Source organism: Spea bombifrons, chromosome 4 (assembly GCF_027358695.1).
Source record: "Spea bombifrons isolate aSpeBom1 chromosome 4, aSpeBom1.2.pri, whole genome shotgun sequence".
Taxonomy (NCBI): Eukaryota; Metazoa; Chordata; class Amphibia; order Anura; family Pelobatidae; genus Spea; species Spea bombifrons.
Window position 1 is genome coordinate 46752437 of NC_071090.1, and position 23429 is coordinate 46775865.

Sequence of the window (23429 nt, forward strand, 5' to 3'; positions counted from 1 at the left end):
AGGAACACTCGTTTTGAAAGGCTGTGGCTACCTTGTTAATGTTATTAATTTTTAAAGCTGTGACACTCGGAGATCTTGCAATCAATTCACATGTCGTTTGTTAAAGCTTTAAGCTCCCAATGACGTTGCCTTCAAGAAGGTAGCAGCTAATGCTCTATAATATATATTATATTTAGCAGTGAAATCCCTCTATAAGAAAATCCAAATGATTAACAATGTCCTGCATTTTGTCTGCACCCCTGCTGTATTTTTAGCACAATACCATTTCTTTTAGGGGGATTTGGACATTTCCTCCCTTTTTGTGCGATTAATCAGAAACAGCAATCAAGATGAACCTGAAGAGATGCTGGAGTGAGTGGGGGTTGGAGATAATCCCTGGGCAAGCTGTGCTATTTGCATCCCCAGAGGAGATTGGCATGGGCAGGAGAAACCCTGGACTCCTGCCATCAGCACCACTTTTACTTACCCCCTGTGGATTATTGCCTCTGTTTTGTGTTTTAACTCTTTTATAACACATGTTGCAGCCTATGACAAGCTAAACATTTTGAGTAATTTTTTGGCATTTTCCTTCTGGCTGTGCAATGTAAATTTTGTATAGATACTGAGGAATTATGACAAATTAGTTAAGTATATGGACTTCATTATTTGATATAGAACATGGGAAACATGGTTAAAGTCTTCACTTAGGCCCTTTATCTTTAGTTCCCTGTCAATTATTCCACTTCTACTAACTGAATCAGCTTTTTTTTCCCGTTTGAATTCTTCTTAAAATATCCTTTTCCGTCAAGGAATTTAAGATCTAAATCTATTTCGAGCAAATGTTTTATTTTTGTTTCAGTTGTCTAAGTTGTCAAAATCATTCTACTTAGGTTGTTAGAAGTAGCAAATGTTGTATTATTGACTGTGATTCTCTTGAATTTACAATCACAAAACATTTGAGTGTAACAATATTGAAATTAAGAGATAAGTTTGGTTGTTGCAAAACCTCCATTAGCATCAAATCCATAGATAGTATTTTATTATTTACTCCGTTGAATGTCAAAGTAAAAATCGTTTTTCGTGAGTCCTTCCATAGAATAATTATGTGATCACCAGGTAAAAGGAGTATTGCATTTTTTGAATTTGTGAATTTATTCAAGTAGTTATCATAACTGATTTTTGTTGTATGGTTATAAATGTATGTATATGTATATGTATATATATGTATATATATATATATATATATATACACTGTATGTATATATAGAGAGCGACTGCATCCGCATTGACTTTTCATATGGAGCCCACATGAGTGGTGGATCAAGAAGCATTTTTTATTATAAGCATTATTTATTTATAAGAAGCATAATTTAATGTTACTAAGATTTCCACGTATTATCTAGCAGAGTTAAATATACATACCTTCTGATATTGTCAGATTATGCACTCTTGTGCAGGTATATACGCCGTCACATCTGGGTTTTCTAGGTAAATGGGATATAGTATGTATGTTAGGGTTTACTCACTTAAGTGTAACTTGGCAGTTTACCACTCTTACTTCACTATTTGTTATGAAGGGCAAACTGGCAGTTTTCTACAGGGAGAACCAGGTGTGTCTAGAAACCACAGGGCCCTGGTGTGGAAATTGCCCCAGGGACCTACCAGCTTTGCCTCTAAACAGCTTGTGAGTGCCACTTTTGCTTCAAACAGCTCAAAAGTGCCATCTTAGACCCTAAACAGCTTGTATGTGCCATCTGTCACTGAACAACTTGTCAGTTCCCCTAAAACAGCTTGCTTGTGCAATATTTATTATTTTTAATTGTTTTATATAGAGCAATCATATTCCATTGCGCTGTACATGGACAGACAGAACATAACAAGTAGTACATAACATAACAAATGGACCTACAGAAACAACAGATGAGGAGGGCCCTGCTCAAACAGGCTTACAATATTTGTCCCTAAACCTCTTGACTGCCCTAAACAGTCAAGAGGTTTGTGCCATATTTGCCCCCCCCCAAAAAAAAATGCATGTGCCCCTGCCCACAGCACACACCTGCAGGAGTGGTGTGTCTCTTTTCCTCTGTGCAGACCATGCAGGAAGTAAGTGTGATGTCACTTCCTGCACACTGGATCAGTCAGATGCAGAGTGCAGAGAGAGAGTTTGAGAGATCATTTAATCAGATGATCTCTGCACTCTCTGTGCCACTAGCTTCAGGTATTACCAGCACCTATCAGCTGTAAAGGGGCAGCCAAGTGGGACAAGGGATCGCCAAGGCCCTCTGGCAATAAGAGCTGAGTCGTTCCTGTATAATGTATAATTAAATGTGCCAGGAGAAAAAAAAAACTTGCTTTTTCGACTATATATTATACAGGACCGGCTGAGATTTTCCTACAGCAGATCATCACTAGTTTAGCTTTTTATAATGTAAAGGAGCTGAAACACAACTCTATTGTAACCTCTCTCTTTAGTGAATAGATCTCTATTTGTATTTTAGATACAACATTAAATGACACTGCGGTAAAACCAGCTCCACCAACCTCTAACCCCCCGCTCCCCACATACCCCTAGGGCAGTGGCATGGGCACAACACACTGAGTCTAAGCTCCAGAATATAATGTCATTTCCCGGCGCTCAGATATAGCAGTGGAGCAACTGGGTGGGGGACACTGTGGGATGGATATGGGGTGGGGTGATTGGAGGGGTATGGGGACGCAAGTGTTAAGCATATACTGGGCCCCAAGATTTCTGATGGTGGTCCTGTAGACAGGCATTAAAGTTAACACCAAGCTTTGTGGTGTTAAAAAAAAAATGTAGATGACATGGACAGAATTCCAGTTATCAAAATGCATTGTATTTTGTCATAGCTTGGCTCGCAAAAGACTTCATGCAATTTGGTGCCATGGTCTGTAACCTACCTCAGCCTTATGGAACCTGCAAGTAGACATATGTCCTTTGAAGGTTTGATCACAGTTGCTATGGGAATAATGTCATATAACTGTTTTATGGGACATGTTATTTCAGAATCCTAAGGTTAAATGGAAAAAGAAACATTCTACTTCTGACATGTAGTCAAGTCCTGAGGAATTGTCTCTCAATGTCTATCGATAATGCTTGGCACAGGATAAACTTTCATAGAATTTTCATGTTAATGCAAACACAATGTCAATTATGCACCTATGTTCTGGAACTACTGAATCGCTAGACACTTGATCAAACAAAGATTGTTGACCACATCAGGTCACTTAAGCACATAGAAGGGAAATCTTTTGAGTTTTGATCACAGATGGAATGGATGGAAGATTTTGTGGAAGGGTCTTCTACAGGGTAGGTAAAAAGTACAATATTTGGTAATATGCTGGAGATTCTCCTAAAATCATGGCTGAGGGTGAGGGGGTTGAAAGGCTGGGGGATGTTCTACTCCTAGCTCCAGCAGGAGGTGCTGGATGCAGTTTTTTAATTTAATTTGCAAAAGCTAGTATAGTAGAGTATAGACTTGACAGAGCATGCATTGTGAGAATAATGATTTGCATTTTCTATTAATGGGTTGTACAGCTTTCTGGCAGTAACGGGGTTAAAATATTACGTGTATCAACTGAATGAATTAGAAACATTTGGTAGTTACACATGAAGCAATGTTGATATTCATGTAATCCCATTTCCTATAATAATTCCCCACTGCTTGATAAATGGACCTTAAGTTACTCTGTAGCAAGAAGTCATCAGTTATCTGAAGTGTGAGTAAAAGGGTTAATGTAGCATTGCAGTGAAATAATGGAAAGCCATGTTAGGTTGATACATATTGCAATGGGGTTGAGTAACGTTATTTCCTCCCAAGTGGCTGTGCTGCAATAGTTAATGTTTCTGTTAACTAGCAAGTTTGTGGTGTGGGGCAAACTTAATATTATTTGGAAGTCTGTATCGGTAGAGGTCTGGGCTGCAGTGATTTGCAACCTATTGAATAAGGGGAGGGAAAATAAAAAGAATCGAATTCTGCTAATGGGTTTTTCTGAAAGAGTTAATAGATCGGCTTGGAGGTTTTTCTGAGAATAGTAAGTTCAGCAGCATACTAGCCACGTGGGGCGTGTGGCTGTCAGAATCCCAGCCACTTATCACCATTGGTGGGGAGGGAGAGCTGTGAACTCCCTTTCTCTCCTGGGGGTGGAGGTATACACGAGACTGAAGCAGTCTGATTCACAATGTGCAGCAAGCGATCTAAAAGAGACTGCCCCGGCTCCACAGAGATGCTCACTCCATCACTTTGCCGTGACCGTGTAACTACATCGGGGAGGATGCTCTTGTGAAGTGTGTTGTGTATGTACCGGAGAGGACACCGATCCAGAAGCCATGGCTAAAATCAGAGTGGCTTATGAGTACTCTGAAGCGGAGGATAAAAGCATCCGACTGGGTCTATTCCTGATCATCTCCGGGGTAGTGTCGCTCTTTATACTGGGCTTCTGTTGGCTTAACCCGGCTCTGCAGGATCTGCAAGGCAAGACAGCCAACTGCACGGTGCTGTCGGTGCAACAGATCGGGGAGACGTTCGAGTGCACTTTCACCTGCGGGAGCGACTGTAAGGGCACCTCTCTGTACCCCTGCCTGCAGATCTATGTGAATAACTCCGAATCCAACTCCAGGGCACTGCTACACCAGGACGAGCAACAGCTCATCAGCAACCCCAAGGTAAAAGCTCAGGAGCTCAATGTGCTCCTTTAAAGAGTTTATTGTTTTTAGTTAACTCTTTCACTGTATAGATGACCTCCCCGGAGTAGATATATAGAGAGATCCAGTGGCTCTTGGCTGCTATTTTGCATTTAAGTATTTAGAATGAAGTTCATTCATGGTTGAGCGGAGATCTCCTACATGGTATAGACTATATTCTCATATTATGCTATTCTAAAGAGAACACTGATCAAACTGGAATGACAAACATTGCCCTTTGATGCATTTTGTCCAACAGTCTTCTTAGTAATCTCATCTGTGCTTTCTGGTGTGGTGAAGGGTTAACATGGCATTGCAGTAATCTAAATTGATGGAATAGCATTGTTGCTGGGTTGACACAAGCACAGCACTGAGGTTAAGTAACATTTAAATAATGTATTTGCTTCTGTATGGCGCTATAATGTCCTGCTCTCCACCACTGGAGAACTGTAAGTTACTTTTGCTGCTGTGCTGCAATGTTGGTTAAAATGTTCTTTAATGCTAGAATGGGCATTGGTTGTGTCTTCAAAAATCAAGATAAACAGAGCAAAGTATATAGCTTTTTATATTATCTATGGATGATGACATCATAGCATGTTTGTGTGGTTGGGATAAAACTGTCATATTATATTAAGTTTGTGCTAAAGTGAAAAGGTTACTTGAGGTGGTTGAAAGAAGTTAAATACAAAAAAACCTTATTTTACAGAAGCATTCTGCTGATCAGATCTCATAAAATAATTAACACCATTGTCACTATTATGAGCTCAGCTCAGTTGCCAAGGGGATCATATTTACTCTATGTTAGGCTCCACTTAAAAAGATACATTGTAAAATTAAATTGTACTTCTAAATATTTATGTTCCATCCATTAATATCCAATGATAAGTATACTTGTGTGTAAAGTTACCCACTATATGTATATATTGTCATCATCAGTATTTCTAATTCTAAATACCTTCTTTTGCATTGGTTTTATTGGTATTTTTTGTAGCTTATCTATAGCAGGAATCATTTAAGAGATTACATTTCTTAATTATTATTATTTTATTTATTATGTGCTTTCTCACCCCCATTATTTCATCATGCAAATTATAGAAGTACTCCTAAATGATTGTGTAAATTCTGGGTACTCTACGTCATTTTGCAGTGTGTAAAAAATGGCATTTTGTTAAGTTCTAACGTTTTGACAATCATACTAAACAATTTATTCCATTCATTGATAGCCAGAGGCATATTTACCATAAAAGTCATGCACCACTAAGTACTAATTAAACGTACACAAAAGTGTCACAAACATTGAATATTGCAGAAAACTGTAGCACCGTTTTGTGCATTTTTAATTAAAAAAGCAAGGAACATGACACAGAGTCAACACAGGGGAACGTGAATATATTGATGTATCATGTGCAGAGAAATATATAGAATAATGAAAAAAAGAAAAGGAATATAGAAAATGTAAGTACTTCACGTGGCTTGCGGCAACAGTGTTATTCAATGCATTTTTACTGGGTAAATACATTGACCTATACAGACATCAGACTTGATGATTCAATTAAGTACCCAAATATTTTGCATCCACCAGATAGCATTTTTTTTTAAAACTTTAATATCTATCGCAAAATAGTTCCTTCATCCGAGTTGAGATACTGTAGTCCCTGTCCTGGTGCAAATCTGGTATACTCTACAATGGATGTAAGTAAATTGGTATAACCACAAACCAAAATATACTAATTCCCAAATAATATACACACTGTGAGGCACACATTCTGCTTTTAAAAATCATCCTTTATTTGCCAATTCAATATACACTCTGAACGGAGAACCATATTAATACATGTTTTATACTAGCAATGATTGCACTTTAATCTCAGCCATCACCCAAAACCCTGTAGGAATTGATGAGTTGCTGCTTTCACTGCTGTGCGATCTTTTGCTGGCCTAGTCTGCTTGCTGTAGGTCTGTTTGTCAAACCTTTATACGACTAGGCGCCACTGGTAAGCTTTTATAATATGGTGCAAATAATCGCTTTGATTAGGGGGATTTTCTTTCTAAACTTGGGGACCTTGGGAACCCAGACATTCTCAATTATATTAGGCCATGATGTCATGCTTTTTCTTACCAAGCATTATTGTGTTTCCTCCTCTTTCCCATACCGCCATCGCCCAGTGAAATCCCTTCTCTTATAGCATGCATTGGGCTGTAGCATATTAAAGCATATTTACTAGGGACACTTGTTACTTAATGAGTTAAACTCGTTAGTATGACCTCAATGTATTCTTACAAAGACCTGCAATATGCATATATTTTAATGAACCTATTCACAAGTAACACATTTGCATATTTGGTGACAACATCAGATGTCAATTAAGTCTTTAAAGTATTGTAATTTGTGCTCTAGTGTTAAATAACACACTAGCTGAAATCTCAAAATATCACCCGCATTACAGAGAAATTGATATGACATCACTTGTTACTTTCTCTTGTTTCCTGCTACTGTAAGGTAACAACCCATGAAAACTCTAACGCAATTACTCAACACATACGCATATCCTACATGATCAGTTTACCTGATCGTGGTTTGATTTTCTACAGCCACCCAAGGTTGCTCTAAGTATGTCATTTCAAGAGTTAATGTTAAAGTGCAGATGCTTCCCCTTTTCCAGACACCAGACAACATGATTTAATTGTCCCTCTGTGGGATCAGGGCAACAGTGTAAGAAATGTGTGTAACAGTGGAAAATTGTGTTTCTTGATCGGTTTAAACCAATTAGATTTGTTAAGGTAGGTGATGCAGTGGCCTACTATGTAGTAGTAAGTGATCACCTGTATGAGAGTGGCTGATGGTACGGCATCTGTGGCAGGACACTTTGTGCTAGCACACCTAGTACAAGAATATATGCTGCTAGCATACCTTCTACATGGCCTTCTTTTTGGGAGATTTTGGTTTCACAGCAATAAAACTTAAATTAGCAGGCTATTACCTTATACACTAAAAGGACACTTTACTGTTTGACAGTCCCATCAAAGAAGAATGCATGCTCTGTGAGTTCTTTAGTATGAATTCTTCAAAAACAAACCCAAATAAAGCACTTACCTGAGACAGAAGTTGCTGCTCTAAAGCTGCCCTCCATCTCCATGGCCTGATTTGTACCCTACTGGCTGCCTGAAGTCACTGAATTAGTGGCAGAAAAGTACTCCTCTGGAACTTTCTTTTTGTTTTAAATGATGCACCTGATGTCTAGGGGCGAAAACCTGCTTGCTGCGCCTGGACCAGCCCTTTGTGAACAATTTAGGACTGGCCCGGGGGACACACGGTGAGTGGCAACCAGGGCGAACCTCCCCCCTACATAAACCACTGGTCCTGAGCACCTCGATATGGCATCATAACCCAGTGCTCTGCTTTCATTTGGGGTCAGATACAGGTAGATCTATGATATGCTGTAGCCCCAGAGTCTCCATTCCCAGTAGCCCCCTGGCAATGCCCCTGCTGATGACTCATTAGCTCTGCCCAATAGAAATACCACAAGCCACTATCTTAAAAATAATAGTCTCTCTAGCGAATTGGGATGTTGAAAAGTATATATTGGGTATTCCTGTACAGTGGATATAAAAAGTCTACACCCCCCCGTTAAAATGATGTAAAAGAATGAGACAAAGATAAATCATCTTTTCCACCTTTAATATGACCTATAACGCGAACAATTCAATTGCAAAACAAACTGAAATCTTTAAGGGGGAAAAGACTTACAACAACCTGGTTGCATAAGTGTGCACACCCTTAAACTAATACTTTGTTGAAGCACCTTTTGATTTTATTACAGCAATCAGTCTTTTTGGGTAGGAGTCTATTAGCATGGCACATCTTGACGTGGCAATATTTGCCCACTCTTCTTTGCAAAAGCGCACCAAATCTGTCAGAGTGCGAGGATATCTCCTGTGCACGGCCCTCTTCAGATCACCCCACAGTTGTTCAATTGGATTCAGGTCTGGGCTCTGGCTGGGCCATTCCAAAAACATTAATCTTCTTCTGGCGAAGCATGCTTTTGTGTCTTTGGATGTGTGCTTTGGGTCGTTGTTGTTCTAAAAACCATAACACATTTTCCCAGGTGCTTTTGGGGGACTTGATGTTTGTTTTTGCAAACTTCAGCCGGGCATGGACGTTTTTCTTTGTAAGAAAAGGGTTCCATCTTGACATTCCTGCAATTCCTCTAATGTTGCAGTAGGCCTCTTGTAAGCCTCCCTGACCAGTTTTCTTCTTTTTGTGGAGGGACGTCCAATTCTTGATAATGTCTCTGTTGTGTCATATTTTCTCCACTTAATGATGACTTTTTCACTGTGTTCCATGGTATATCTAATGCTTTGGAAATTCTTTTGTACCCTTCTCCTGACTGATATCTTTCAACAATGAGATCCCTCTGATGCTTTGGAAGCTCTCTGCGGACCATGGCTTTTGCTCTGAGATGCAACTAAGCAAATGTCAGGTAAATCCTACTAGAATAGCTGAACTTTATTTGTGATTAATCAGTCACTTTAAATGATGGCAGGTGTGTAACGACTTGTGTTTAACATGAGTGTGAATGTGATTGGTTAATTCTGAACACAGCCACACCCCCAGTTATAAGAGGGTGTGCACACTTATGCAACTAGTTTATTGTGAGTTTTTTTCAGTTTGTTTTGCAATTGAACTGTTCACGTTATAGGTCACATTAAAGGTGGAAAAACTTCTGACATGATTTATCTTTATCATGATTTAGCTCAAATTAGGATGACAAAGGAAGAATTGAAGTTTTTTTTGTTATTTTGCTAAAATAGAAATGAGCTGCATTGCAGTAAACTAAATTCAAATTTGCCAATAAAACGAATGATACAAATGTAACATTATGTAAAACAGGATCGCTTGAGAATTTAAAAATAAATCTAGTTCTTGTGGTCATTTTTCAAATTAAAATTAGTTCATTTTGATGCTAAACTCCTTTCATGGATAGCATATCTGGATGAAATAACTTTCTGTCTTGGGTACCTTAACCCTTTGATTGCCTGAGGTCTGGCCAAATGTTTCCCCCTGGAAGCTAACGGGAACACACAATGAGGTTTTTTTTTCCCCAACTTTTTCACAATTTTTCTTTCTCAGGAAAGAAAACTCAAATAATCAAATTTCTACTTTCCCCGTTAAGAGATACCACATGTACGTGGTATGTCCGAAATCATGAGAGTGCAAAATGGTTTCAACAGCTTGAAACTTGCAACATTCAGTACCTGCAATGTTCATCAAGTTCTCCTCGAGGCCTTGATAATGCAGCAGGGAGAAGCTGACCAAGAAAGAAGACAGAAGAAACACAGAAGCAGAGAAGAAAAAGAGATTGTAAGCTTGCGAGCAGGCCTTTCTCCACCTAATGTATCAGTTTCTTAGTCTGTCAATTCTCGGCTTGTCATACCCCTTGAATATATGTATTGTATTAAGCACTGCGTAAATTGTTGGTGCTAAATAAATAAAAGATAATAATAATAAAAGCAGGGATAGAGAAAGTGAATGAGGGTGAGTGTCAAGAAATTTAGTTTCTGAATTGAAAAAGCCCTCCAAATTCCTTATGAAATGAAAGGACAGGAAACAAAATTCATTGCGTTTTACACCTCGGGCTTGTTCACAAAGCAGCCTAAACTAAATACATAGTGTTTCATCTAGGTTGCATTGCATGGACTAAATACTACTAAATCAATGGTTTAAGAAAGCAAAACTGATAGAATAGAAAGCCTTTTCTTTTGGGGAATTCTGTCATGCATACGGAATGCCAGGCAGTATGGTTTATGATAAAATCTTGTTCCTGTAAATCTCTTTGTGAAATGTTATACCAGTTTGCAGCCTGGTGATTTACTTGTAACCAGATCCCATCATCTCTGTGCCTCCCGAGGTCTGTCATTGCGGTCACAATGTTGTCCTAGAGTAGAGTGGTATCATGTAAGTGGATAAGCTTTACCGGAAAGGATATGATATCATTGCCATCACACCTTATGGACATTATCGCTTGTTCTGTTCTTTATAAACTACCCCCTGACCCTTTCATTTCTCTGGATTTTATAGTGATTTTTGTTCTGTTAGAACCATCTGTAGTTTTAATGTTAAAGAAAGGGTTTAAGTGCTGATTCAAAGATGGTTTTACCCACATTTGGTTGATGATATGGAAGAGGCTAATATTAATTCCCATTATAATAGTTAAAACAATAACAGTGTTTTTAACATATATAGTCCAAATGTATTTATGGAAGTTTACATCGCAAGCAGTCCTCCTTAGGTGTGGTAGAAGTGTCTGCAATGACAAACCTGTAAACTTATGAAAGATAACTACAACCACAAATATTGGGAATGTATGCATCATCCTTATGATGCATACAAAGTCCTCACTAAGGTATACAAAGGTTTATTTTGTGGTGCATACTAGTGCTGAGAATTAGACTCGCGGTTATACTCCTGATTATAGGTATAACAGGGGAACCTAGGCTTTACACTTTAGAAGACCATTAATGTGTTTTTGGTACACAATTCTGTTTATAAACAAATTCTATATTGTTTATAAACAGATTATTAAGACTATAGAACACAAACATTCATGACCACCAAACATTCTGAGGTCATAATAAGGTGGGAAATGAGGTGAAGTGGGGCAGTTTTAGATCCCAAAGGGAGACTGTCCCTGCCGAAGATGGACACTTGGGAAGTATGCTTTAGGCTGTATGTGTGTGTGTTTTTTTTTTTTTTTTTGCCCTTAAGACATATGACAATGGCATATGAGAGCTAAGAACTCACAATTAAAGCTTTCCAGGTATGGCATTCCAATGGAAAGCGAGACATTAACCCCTTAACGACAATCCCCGTACATGTACGGGGTTGCCGTGCAACGGGTTAACGACAATGCCCGTACATGTACGGGCTGCCGTTAAATAGCTGCGTTTTCGCCGCGATCGGCGGCTTTGCAGCATCCACGGAAGCCTCACAAGTGAGGCTGACCGTGGATCCGGGGAGGGCAGCCCTTGGCAGCCCTCCCCGGAAGAAAAATGGCCGCCGCCGCACCGATCATCAAAGATCGCGGCGGCGCCTGGCTAAAACTGCTTAGGAAGCGATCGGAATCGCTTCCTAAGCATAAACTGTGTTGCTGACATGCCTCAGTATCGAGGCATGTCAGCAACACTACCCCCCGACCCCCGATCACCTTGTGATTGCTCCGAGGAGCAACCACAAGTGCCATCCTGTGAATGACGTTGCCGTCATTCACAGGATGGCATTAACAATAGATCTTAGTTCACAGAGGGTCTATCCAGACCCTCTTGAGAACTCTCGAGCTCCTCCTGCAGGTTGAATGCAGGTACTGCATCCAACCATGCAAGGTCAATGGAGCCCAGCTCACTATTGAGAGTGATTAGTAATAAAAAAAAAAAAAAAAATTGGTCAAAAATGTTTAAAAAAAAATTAAAAAAATATGGTAACATGTAAAAATCCCCACTGTCACCAAAAAAAAAAAAAAAAAAAAGTTTTTAATAAGCAAGTCCTAAAATTCTTTATCTTTACAAAAATTCCAGCATGGAAAGAGTTAAAATATTGGCATTACAAATGCCCATAGGGTGTCTAGTATTAAAAAATATATGATTTGATGGGGTAAATTGAATTGGCCGGGTTCAAAGATGTCCCAAATATGGGACATGGGGCAGATGTCTAAATGGCAAAAAATACACACCTCACAAAGGCGGCATTTTACCTCCCAAATAACCCTACAAACCCATGCATGGGGGGTATTGCTGCGCTCAGGAGATGTTACTGAACACATATTGGGGTGTTGTTTGACACGGACATACACCAGGAGCGATAAATTTATACCTGAAGTACAACACGTGTGAAAAAAATACAAAAAAAAAATTACTACCATAAAGTTTCACTAAGGGTGGTGGTAAAATTAGTGCATGGAAAGGGTTAAAATACCAGCATTTCAGTTGCCTTGGGGTGTCTAGTTTTTAAAAATATATGACTTGATGGGGTAAATTGCATTATCCGGCTTCAAAGATACCCGAAATGGCACATGGGGGGAAGAATTACCAGATTTGGAAAAAATGGTTTTGAAATGGCAAAACGCTACCTGTACTTATTGCCCCATAACGTGCAGAAAAAAGCAAAAAAACATAAAAACATTGGGTATTTCTAAACTCAGGACAAATAGTAGAATCTATTTAGCAGGTTTTTTTCATTCGTTTTTGCAGATAAGTAAAAGTTTTCTGTTTAAAAAGTGAGAAAAAGTAATTTTTTAACAAAAAATCCCCATATTTTATCATTTTTTTTAATAGTAAATTAGATGATATGATAAAATGAATGGTATCTAAAGAAAGCCCTGTTTGTCCTGGAAAAAACAATATATAATATGTGTGGGAGCATGAAATGAGAAAGAAGAAAATTACATCTAAACAGTAACACTGAAAAACGTTAAAAGAGCCATTGTCCCACAATATACTACGAGTAAAAACCCCTATTGTCCTTAAGGGGTTAAACTGTACTGATTACTGAATAAGGGATAGGACATTTTTATATCCCAACGTAGAAATATCTATTTTGTTTCTGAACACCAGATATTCTATTTCTTGCAGTTGTATTGCTGTGGATCATTGTGATACTCACCAAGCAAAGACTAGAACTGCGCATGCTATGATTTAGGTAACTAAGTGCAATGTTTTTTGGAAATATACCCAAGAATCGTCTCCTTTGGATATTCTTGATGTTTGCCGGCTACCGAATTGAATCTCTTACGAAATCAATTCCTTGAGTTCCACGCTCAGGGCTGGCAGCTTATTATGTGTTTGTTAAACTTTAAGCCAAGGTTTGTGCATTTTCTTTTTAGTTAGTGTATTACTTCATTTACCTTGTTAATAACACAATATATAACCTGATTTTTTGGGCCATTTACAAATATGTACTTACTCTAATATTAAATTATGTATAAGGCAGTTTGTCAGCATTCTTTCCAATATCATTCTGGTGATTGGAAAATAAAAAGGGCTTTGGAACTCATGCAGGATAAGCTAGACTTCACAAACAACATAATTATTTTACATTTTAGAAGTTAAATTATATGGTTAAAATGATTTGTATTTTTTCTTTTAATCTTTGTTTTGAACAGGGTTGTGTATAGCCTAGTGTGGGAACCAAATGGTCTATTCATGTAACCAAGTACTAGTATGAATGCCAGTCCAGGATTTAACACTGCTCACTGGTTTATGCAACAAGATATGTTAGTATAACATGTATGACGGAGTTGATATTTAATTAAAGATAGAGAAAGAGGATGTTAGGAAAAAGTAGCCATCATCCACCTTCTCTGAAGAGTTTAACACATAACTAAATGCAGCAATAGAAAAAAAATCACTGTTGAATACATAGACCTTTTTTGATAAATATAATTCTTTAATCATGTAAAATTTGACCTCATTCATAATTTTTTTTGCCAGGAATACTTAATTGTCCTGAGACACAAAAGCAGACACTGATGCATTGTTGCCATAGAAACAGTGTTTTTTTTTTAATGTGATTAAACCTTCAGAGGAAATAATATAAGTACGGGTTATTCAAAGATGATTGTATTTGCTACGTTTGACGGATACGTTTCATCTAAAGTTTATTTGCTACTAAAGTTTATATGCTCAGCATACTAGATAATGGAGTTAAATTAGTGTTCTAAGTGGAACAACATCTTTAATTACTGTAAGAAGAACATAATGCTTAATCTTCTGTAGGATGGTCTGTGTTCAAGACTACCAAATGAGGCCAACCCGTATGTTTAGGTAGGAATATGTATTTCGGTAAGGCTGTTTGTCAAGCCGTAGGCTTTTTGGGTTTTCTCAAGCGATAGTATTTGTTCGTGTTCTGATCTCTGCAACCATCATACCGCTTGCTTGGGTATGACTGTCGGCGTTTATTGGACCATTAGTTAATTCAGAGTAGATTATTCAAATACAATGTCACTCTGAAAACCATTTGGAGGACAATAGTCAATGCAAAAATCAACGCTAATAATATAGTTCACAAATATGTATATAAATCTTTTCTTTAAAAGCAGAATAATTCGGTTTCTAGAACCATGATAGTCATTAAACATACAGGTAATTCATTCTGCCAAATGCTGTACCCCCAGGTCCATATCTTTATAAGCAGACCTTATTAATTTATCCACATTTGATAATCTAAGTTGTTTTTGAGTAAATAACTAGAACCTAATTAACTTGCCCAGTGTGCGGCCCTCTGCATATTTAACCAAGCAGACTACTGTCCGTTTTAAGAGTTAAAAGGACAAAAGGAAGTGGATTCTGTTTATATAAAAATAAGTCAGCAATCCAAAAAATGGTTCTTTGAAAATGCGAGTAGAAACAGAGACCAAAGAACATTTTTTTTTTTAATTGCAAAAAGCTGTCTCAACCACTGTAGGTTATATTTTATAAAATGCAGGAGATCAATACAGAGGATTTTGCAGAGGAAGATCTGACAAGGGTTGCGTAGACAAAGTGAAGCTTGAAACATGCTTGTGAACATTAAAGATTTTTCCGTTTTTAAGAGCTCATGCAGTTCCTGCAGGTTATACCTCTCATTAGTTCTTTACCTGTAAAATCCATTCATCCTGCTTTAATGCCAAACAACATGTACACAAATCAGTGGGACCATAATCTTCTACATTTATTTTTTAATAAATGTCTTTTTTTTTTTTTTTAATATATTTTCTTTTTCCGTAAATTGTTTTTGTGCTAAAACCCACATTTCCCCCCAAAAGATCTATTGTATGCTATGTTATGATCTAAGGCACACTATGTTTCAATACTGTACAATAAACCGCAATGGATATCACAGTAGTGAAACACATCAAAGTTTGTTAACCCATTTGTGTTCAATAAATATACTACTTTTGTCCATGGCTGCTCTTTTCATGTACCATCTTTCTGTGATTTTTGCACCCAGCTAAGAATATCAGGACTGGGGCATTGAGCAACAGATTCTTTTTTGACTTCAAAATATGTAGACACAGGAAAGGACTTTGCAATAACATTTTGTATCTCTGTAGAAAACGATGACATTTTGTTGTGCCATCGAGTGAAATGCTGGCAACGTTTTAAACCCGAGGGTCTTGTCAAACTTTATGGAGCTTGGGAAAGCCACTTAGGCCCCCAACGTTGCCAGCTTTTTTTTTTTTTTCCTAAAGAATGACAGCATCCCTGCGGGTCAACAAATTGCTTACTTTATACTGAATGACAAAATAAAAGGTCAGAATTTTCACTGAGATGGTGGATTATAAAAAATGTGACCTTTTATTGTCAGGCTTGACAGAGACCCCAGGTGTTGAAACAGTGCTTACTTTCTACATAGCCTCCCTGTGTTCAATACTCCCGTCCAAATTCTAGTACCCTTTGCCTAAGTGTGTCACATAAATTCCTGACTGTTTTACAACAGTGTTCTGATTCTTTATTGTTTATAGTCTTTAAATGGATAATAAGTGATGCTTAATGGTATAAATTAAAGTCACTAAAGATGTTCCAAAAGAACACTGTTCAAGGGGTGATAACAAAATATATTGAGATAATACAAACCAACGTAGAGGATATTCTAATTAGTATTTTTACAAGAAACAAAAACTGTCTGCGCTTCTTACCCTAATAAAGTTGGCAACAAATATATAAACATAATATAAATGAGAGGTTTTGGTTATATGAATTGGCCAAAGCATAATTAAGCTCACCCGCCACGTCAAGGCACACTCTCAATAGGGTGAAAACCTACTCTCACCTCCTACATAGTGGGCACACAAAGCAGTTTATACTGCTACCAAAACCTTATTAATGTGTTGGGGGAGGTGCAATTAAACCTCCTCCCCATTAACCCCTGGACAGCAAGCTGCAACCAGACTGATGAGGAGCCAACAACCTCAAATATGTGCAAACTGGGAAAAGAGAAAATGTCGGTGCGCTAAGCTAGTCACAGGCTCAAATAATACAAATGTGTAATACGAGGCCTACCAAACAGGTGTAAGCATGCTGCAAGGAACTATTAGTATTTTTATATCATGTACTTTTTGTTGATGGTTGAACCCTTGGTTAATGAGAGCAGTGTACTGCAGTTGTACGTTCTTTTAGGCTTCCTTTAGCACAGTACCACGGACCATAATTTCGTTTTGACAATCTTCCAAGTGACCTGGAGAATACATGACACAGCAGTAAATAACAGGAGGTCTTGAATAGAAGAAACCTGTTAGTGAATCAGTGAAGTATCAGGCTCAATAATTCTATTGCAGACTATGTATAGAAAACTGTAATTTCTTTTATAGTTTTTTTGTGATATTTTAGTGTAACATTGTCCATTTTAGTATGCGGGTGGGGCTGGATCCACTTCTGGTATAGTGATAAACTATATAGACTCAACCTTTGTATGCATATATTATAAAGAAAACCAGATTTTGCTTTTTTATAGTTTTTTTTTTAAGACGTTTGTAAATAACCCATCCAGTTTATTCAGAATCATTTACTCCATCACACTCTTGTACTCGAATTCACTCATACAAGCTCCTCTGGATCAGCATTATTATGTCTGTTATGCCTCTATGCTTCATTTGCATACCCATTGCATTTAGCAGAGCAAAGTATTATGTTTTTACATCTGGCAGTGGGTAATCTGGCTTGTGTCCTGATTTCACATCTGGACAGCTCAGTTTAGTCCAAAAACTTCAGAAACGTTATGAAGTTAACTTGCGCATAATGAGTTTTAGAAAGAAACCCTAAAAGAAGGGGCGTAAAGCTTTACCGTAGAGACAGCATGCCAAGGCTGCGTGGATATTCTGATCTCAGCAGTAAGTTTACCTATGAACAGCTTTAAAATATTACTAAATATTGCAGAGAGGAGAAGAATTACCATTTAACTGGTTTGATACACCAAGTAGGAAACAGAAAGTAAAGACTGTCCCTTTTGTCCCCCCTGACTATTCCAAAACAACAGCCCAACGACATGAACGTGTGTCTGCAAGGTTTCCTTACTCACATTTTCATAAAGGGGGAACAAAATTGAACAATATGAAAGGGTTGCTATGATATTAAATATTGAAATATATGAAAAAGTCAATATTTGTTTACATTGTAAAGAAAACTCTGCCTTCCTACAATGCTACAAATTGATAATACTGTAAGTTTTTTCAATACTTAACAATAGAATCATCACAACCATATTTCCAGCTAATCATCTCCCAAATCCATCCCTCATCCACCATGATGTTGGATTTTGACGCATCGAGGAACTGATTCCTATGTAGGTCCACAAGACGGAGAAGATATTGCTTGTTTTTTGTGCTTTTTGAGTGATGATTTTTGATTGCCTTATGATATTGGAGATTTTTAACCATTCCCTTCATAGAAGTGATATTTACTCATGAAACATGGCAAGTCTGACTAAATGTTCATAGAAATACTAGAGGTAGAAACAAAATGAACCTTCAGCAGCGGTACTAATCTTGTGATTTGGGTGAACTGGAATCTTCACAAGAAGATTGGCGTGATTCAGTGGTGGTGCTCTTTTGGCTAGTGGGGCCTCGTTCATTGGAACTGACCGTGTATGAGGCTTACCAACAGACTACTGCTAATACTTTAGTGATTCCCTTCTTCTCTGCAGTAGTAAGAATAATAGTGGGTGAGGTGTGGCACATGGGAACTGCCATCTTTGTAGCCCGGGCTGAATGGAAAATATATATGATGCTGTCAATGGCTCATATCGCTTACACATTATTTGGACTGTGGAAAGAAATTACAAAAGAATTTTTTTTCCCCCATATACTGAATTGCTTTTATATTCAGACCTAGAAATATCTACTATTTTTTTCTCAGTTATCAGCTATTCAAGGGGTCAATTACCAAGCACAAATTCAGCACAGCTTTTGCTGAAATGTCCCAGGTCAGAAGATGCAATACGTTGGACTCAGAAATCAGTCAAAATGTAGTGTAGCACAAGTCAAAATTCACCTGCTCATCATAAAGTACTTGCAAACATGATTTTAAACACTTTTTTGGGAGGGAAAGTGTACTTCATATTTTTGCTACCAAGGACAAGTAATGTTGGCTTTAACACAGAGAAACAGTCTTAGTTCAGCAGGAAATTGCAGATTACAGTTCCAGTATTTGGAGAAACACCTACTTTTACTAAAAGAGGAAAGAACTGATTAATTAGAATTGTTTAATTAAATATTTTTGTTGCAGACTTTTTTTAGTTATTCATATTCCTTCAAATCTATGAACCACCTAAATACTATATAGTGTATAGATAATATATATATAAAACCATCACCCAACTATTGAAAAACGTATCCTAGTATGTCTAGGACTTTTCCCTTAATGAAATATAATTTTCATTCATTTAAAAAAACGAGTTAATGTGAAAATTGCATTTTGCTTTAATATTTTTTTAAATGTTGTTTTTTAATGTTTTTAATGTTCATACACCCCAACATTTTTTTCAGACATTGTTTAGGTCTGTATCTCTTATGGGTTGGTAGTTGAGTAGCATGAGTTATCATCATCAGCAGCCATCTGTGAAATTCATCTAAAAACAACAAATTCAGAGGATGGCTTAGTGATGAACATTCAATCATTTTTGCTAGAATGGCGGAGATTGTGTGTTTAAATATATACCGTATATATATATATATATATATATATTATTACTCAACTTAATATATAACATTTGTGGGGACCAGAAGGTTTTGTTCTGCGTTTTCTCAGGAATGATCTCTGTTTTCTATTCTCTCTTCAGCATGAACTCAATGCACAATGGAAAACTAATTTCCTGTTTCTTAAATTCATCTCAACAGTGTTCGTACATTCCTCCATGCGAGAGAGAAAACCAGAAGAATTCTGACAATGTTCTGCACTGGCAGGAGTACTGGAGTAATGAAATTGGATTTCAGCCGTTCACCTGTTACTTTAATCAACACAGAAGGTAAACTGTTGCGATACTTTTATGAACTCGATTGCGATATTACTAGATGTTTTACTCTAATGAAGAAAAACTACTTTTCAGTAGCCTTCTGTGGAAACCATTCAACTGACCACACCAAGCATGAACCATGCCTGGTAATCCTGCATACGTGGCACACGTGTTATTGAAAGTCTGTTTAGGGTGAGGGTAATATTATTTACTCCACAAACCTCCTGGGGTTCAAGATTGTACCTGATCTTAAGTATAAACACACCGACTAAGACAAGCTGTGAACTGCCATTTATTTATTCAGGGAAAACTTTATAGCCTGGTCTGTACATGAAGATCAGTCATGCTTTGCCTATGTTGTTTAGCAATTGTTAACAAGTACGGTAAGTGGACCTCTCATCTAAAACATTTTTTTGATGTAAAACCTGCATATAATGGTTACATTTTATTCAGTGGTTATGGGTATATTTTATGGTGCAGTTTATTCTGTGGGCATTCACTTCACCCAATGTTTAAACTTAGTTCTCTAATGATTTTGTGAGTTGGCAGGCATGGTTTTATTCAATTTATATGGCTACAATATTTGCATAGATAATGTAAAGGCTTTAAATTAGTCATCAAGACATTGTGAATATTGAAAACTGAATAGATGTGTTTTGTTTCTTTAATTTTAAAATGAGATCCATGAAATCAGCGAAAAATGCTGGAGGTTAAAACAATGAAACAATGTTGTAAAGCTGAATGAAATCCATGGTTAGGCAGTTAAATTCTATGTCGTATACTATATTACTTTAACTGGCTCTTCATCTAGGGAGTGACCTCTACTTTCCGGTTTACAGGGTTCAAGTACATGTACAGGATGAAGTGTGCTGCCAACTGCTGGCAGAGAAATACTCAATACTAAATCATGTCATGGGGATTCAACATAGAAAAAGCATCACAAATTCTGTAGCTTGCCCTGTGATCTCCAGTGATCTTGGTGAGAGTGATGGTTCTTTTAGCCCACCAGTGCCCGTCAGGGACGCTCCAGCCATTATATGCACTTTAATGCATCTGCAGAATCCACATGTATGCATTCATACCTCCTCCCAACCCCAGCCATTTTCTGTGCAGAAAAATCCCCCTACATGTGATATACTTATCTCCAGTCAGCTCCAAGACTGGCTCCACCAACGCTGCAGGGTTTAATTAGACTGGCCGGCGGAAGCAGCTAATCAGTTAGACTACCTAGAAGAAGGGCAGCTGCAGCTAAATATCTGCAGCTTCTACCTTGAGTAGGTACTTTTTTCTGTTTATAAAAGTAATTATAGTTTTGGAGTTGAGCACTGGTATTTTGGTTCTTTGATAAATAGTGCTAAATTTCACGTTGCTGATATGCAGTAAATTGGCGTTGAGTGCGGGCATAATGTGCCCCTGTTAGCGTTTGTTATATTACTATAGGGTGCAATTTCCTTTTAAACAGTTGAAAACTGTTTCTTAGCTCAATAAATAACTAAGCATTAGGCTGTGCAATCAGTTTCTTGTAATTAGTCAGGAGATTTTACCCTTGAGCTTGTTATGCAAAAAAGATGCAGTGCTGTGGAAATCTTGCTATCTTCTCATGCCTGTGCAATAGTTTCATACACTTTGACTGAAAGATAAACACCAGTGGTGTAACTACAGGGGTGCGATCCAGGTCGGAAGGGCCCTTTCTAAACTATTTTCAACTGGCACGGGGAGAAAGGAGCGTATCGCGGTGAAACCTAGGCTGCCCCCACAGTGTGTGCGAGCAGCCAGAGAGAAAGCGGCAGGAGCAGTGAGAGGTAAGTGGGAGTGGGCGGGAGGTGGGATGTATATATACGTGTGTGTGTATGGATATATATATATATATACATGGATGTGTACTTGTGTGTGAGCATGGAGGTGTACTTGTGTGTGAGCATGGAGGTGTACTTGAGTGTGAGCATGGAGGTGTACTTGAGTGTGAGCATGGAGGTGTACTTGAGTGTGTGTGAGCAGGGATGTGTAGTTGTTTGTGAGCATGTGTGTGTTAGTGAGTATGAGTAAGAGTGTATAACTCGTGTGTTTACGTTTGTTGTATGTTGGAAGGGGATGCAAAGGTCAAAGAAGGCAGAGACAAGTTGTTTGGGGCAATGATGGCATAGACTAGCTGTTGAAGTTGGGGGGCCCTGGGGCAATTTTTGCACCAGGGCCCTGTGCTTTCTAGTTACGCCCCTGATTAATACATATTTGGTTTCAGCATGCTGATGACTAATAATAGGTTCTTTCACATGAGGTTCTATGTAAAAAAAAAATAAAAAAAAAAAAATTAACATAATACAGATGAGGATCCAATAAAAATATACCTGTTAGAGTTCTAGCTGCCTAAACTACTGCTTGAGGGACAAATACCCCAGTGTTATGTTCCTATTTCCAATAGGCAATTAGAAATCATCTGTGTACACAGACAGCAGCTCTATAACTGTTTGGCAAACCAACCGTAAGAGCTTTAATGGATTGTTCTGGACAAATTTACTACTGTAATCACTCTAAAAAATAGGTGGTTATTTTACTCTACAAGAGATGCACAGAAAGTACAGAAAGGATAACAATTGGCTTGGTAAAGATGAGTATTGATTTACCTTGCTGGGTCAGGCAAAGACCCCATATAATTAGTGTCTAAGTCTAGCATCATTTTGAAAGGGAAAAAAACAACATTTTGTGTTTCACATGTTTAAAAGGATAGGTCTGAGTAACAAGTTTTTGAGTGTACAGAGGACCCACTTTCCATACGTAAAACCCCAGTGGTGTCACTGGCTCGGCTGAAACTATCTGTATAAATGGGGCTTTCTTTACATTTAAAGGGATACTCCAGCAATTGAGTGCGCATTAATGAATATGATACCTTAGTGTCACCTTTTCTCATGAAACTGTATAAAACGATTCATTAGAATCCCATGTATGCATTTGCTCTGCTTCCCTGCCCAAGCATTGCAGGGGGTTCAAGATGCTTTCATAATTACTAAGTGAGTTATTGCATTTTTATACATTTTATACATTACAAAAACAGTATTTACTGCAAGCAATCAACAAATTAATTTAAACATTAATCGATGATACCTCTCAGTGAAAGCTATTGTTTTAACGGCTATAGTTAATGTTTTTTTTGTTTTATGGTACAGTTGGGTCAACTTATGATACATAAAGATACAGTGAGAACCCCAGAGTTATTACACAAAGTAATATGATCTGTAGAACACCTTACCCTCTTGCTTTAATCTGCTTAGTGAGTCTAGTACCGCAGTCCTCTGGTTAAACCTGTCATCTGTAAATTATACGTTTCTGGATGTACAGACTTAGCATATCTTTACTTTTTAAAATAATGATATGGATGCACTAGGAGGCATTTGCATTTTTTATAGTTTCCGTAAACCCTAAGAATGTAATAAATGTTACACTACAGTTTAATGGACTTTACTACAGGCACAATGTTATACAATCACATTGAATACACGTTTATCTGGATTTTGATCTTACGCCACAAAATAAAAACAGTAGGTTTTAAGATGTCTATAAACTCAAAACATTCAAATCTGCAAACTGATTTTCCATTGATTTCAAAGCTTTATTTTGCTCTGAAATACAACAGATTTGACCTTTTCAGCAAAAAAAAAGTACACACTTGAAATTTGTATTTTATTTGCGTGATGGCTAAGCCCTGTTGAACAATAATTTATATTATTGTGGGTTGTTTTTTCCCATTTTATCCATGCTTTGCTGCCTGGGCAG

The 23429-nt window shown here is 37.7% G+C and overlaps 1 protein-coding gene across 1 annotated transcript in view; it reads left to right on the top strand.

Annotated features, from left to right (window-relative positions):
• The first annotated feature begins 4160 nt into the window (after positions 1 to 4160).
• Positions 4161 to 23429, top strand: part of KCNMB4 (potassium calcium-activated channel subfamily M regulatory beta subunit 4) — a 33730-nt gene continuing 14461 nt past the window's right edge. The window contains exons 1-2 of the mRNA XM_053464450.1: positions 4161 to 4663; positions 19546 to 19673. Of these exons, the coding sequence (XP_053320425.1) occupies positions 4328 to 4663; positions 19546 to 19673 (464 nt within the window). The 5' untranslated portion in view covers positions 4161 to 4327. The remainder of the gene's footprint in view (positions 4664 to 19545; positions 19674 to 23429) is intronic.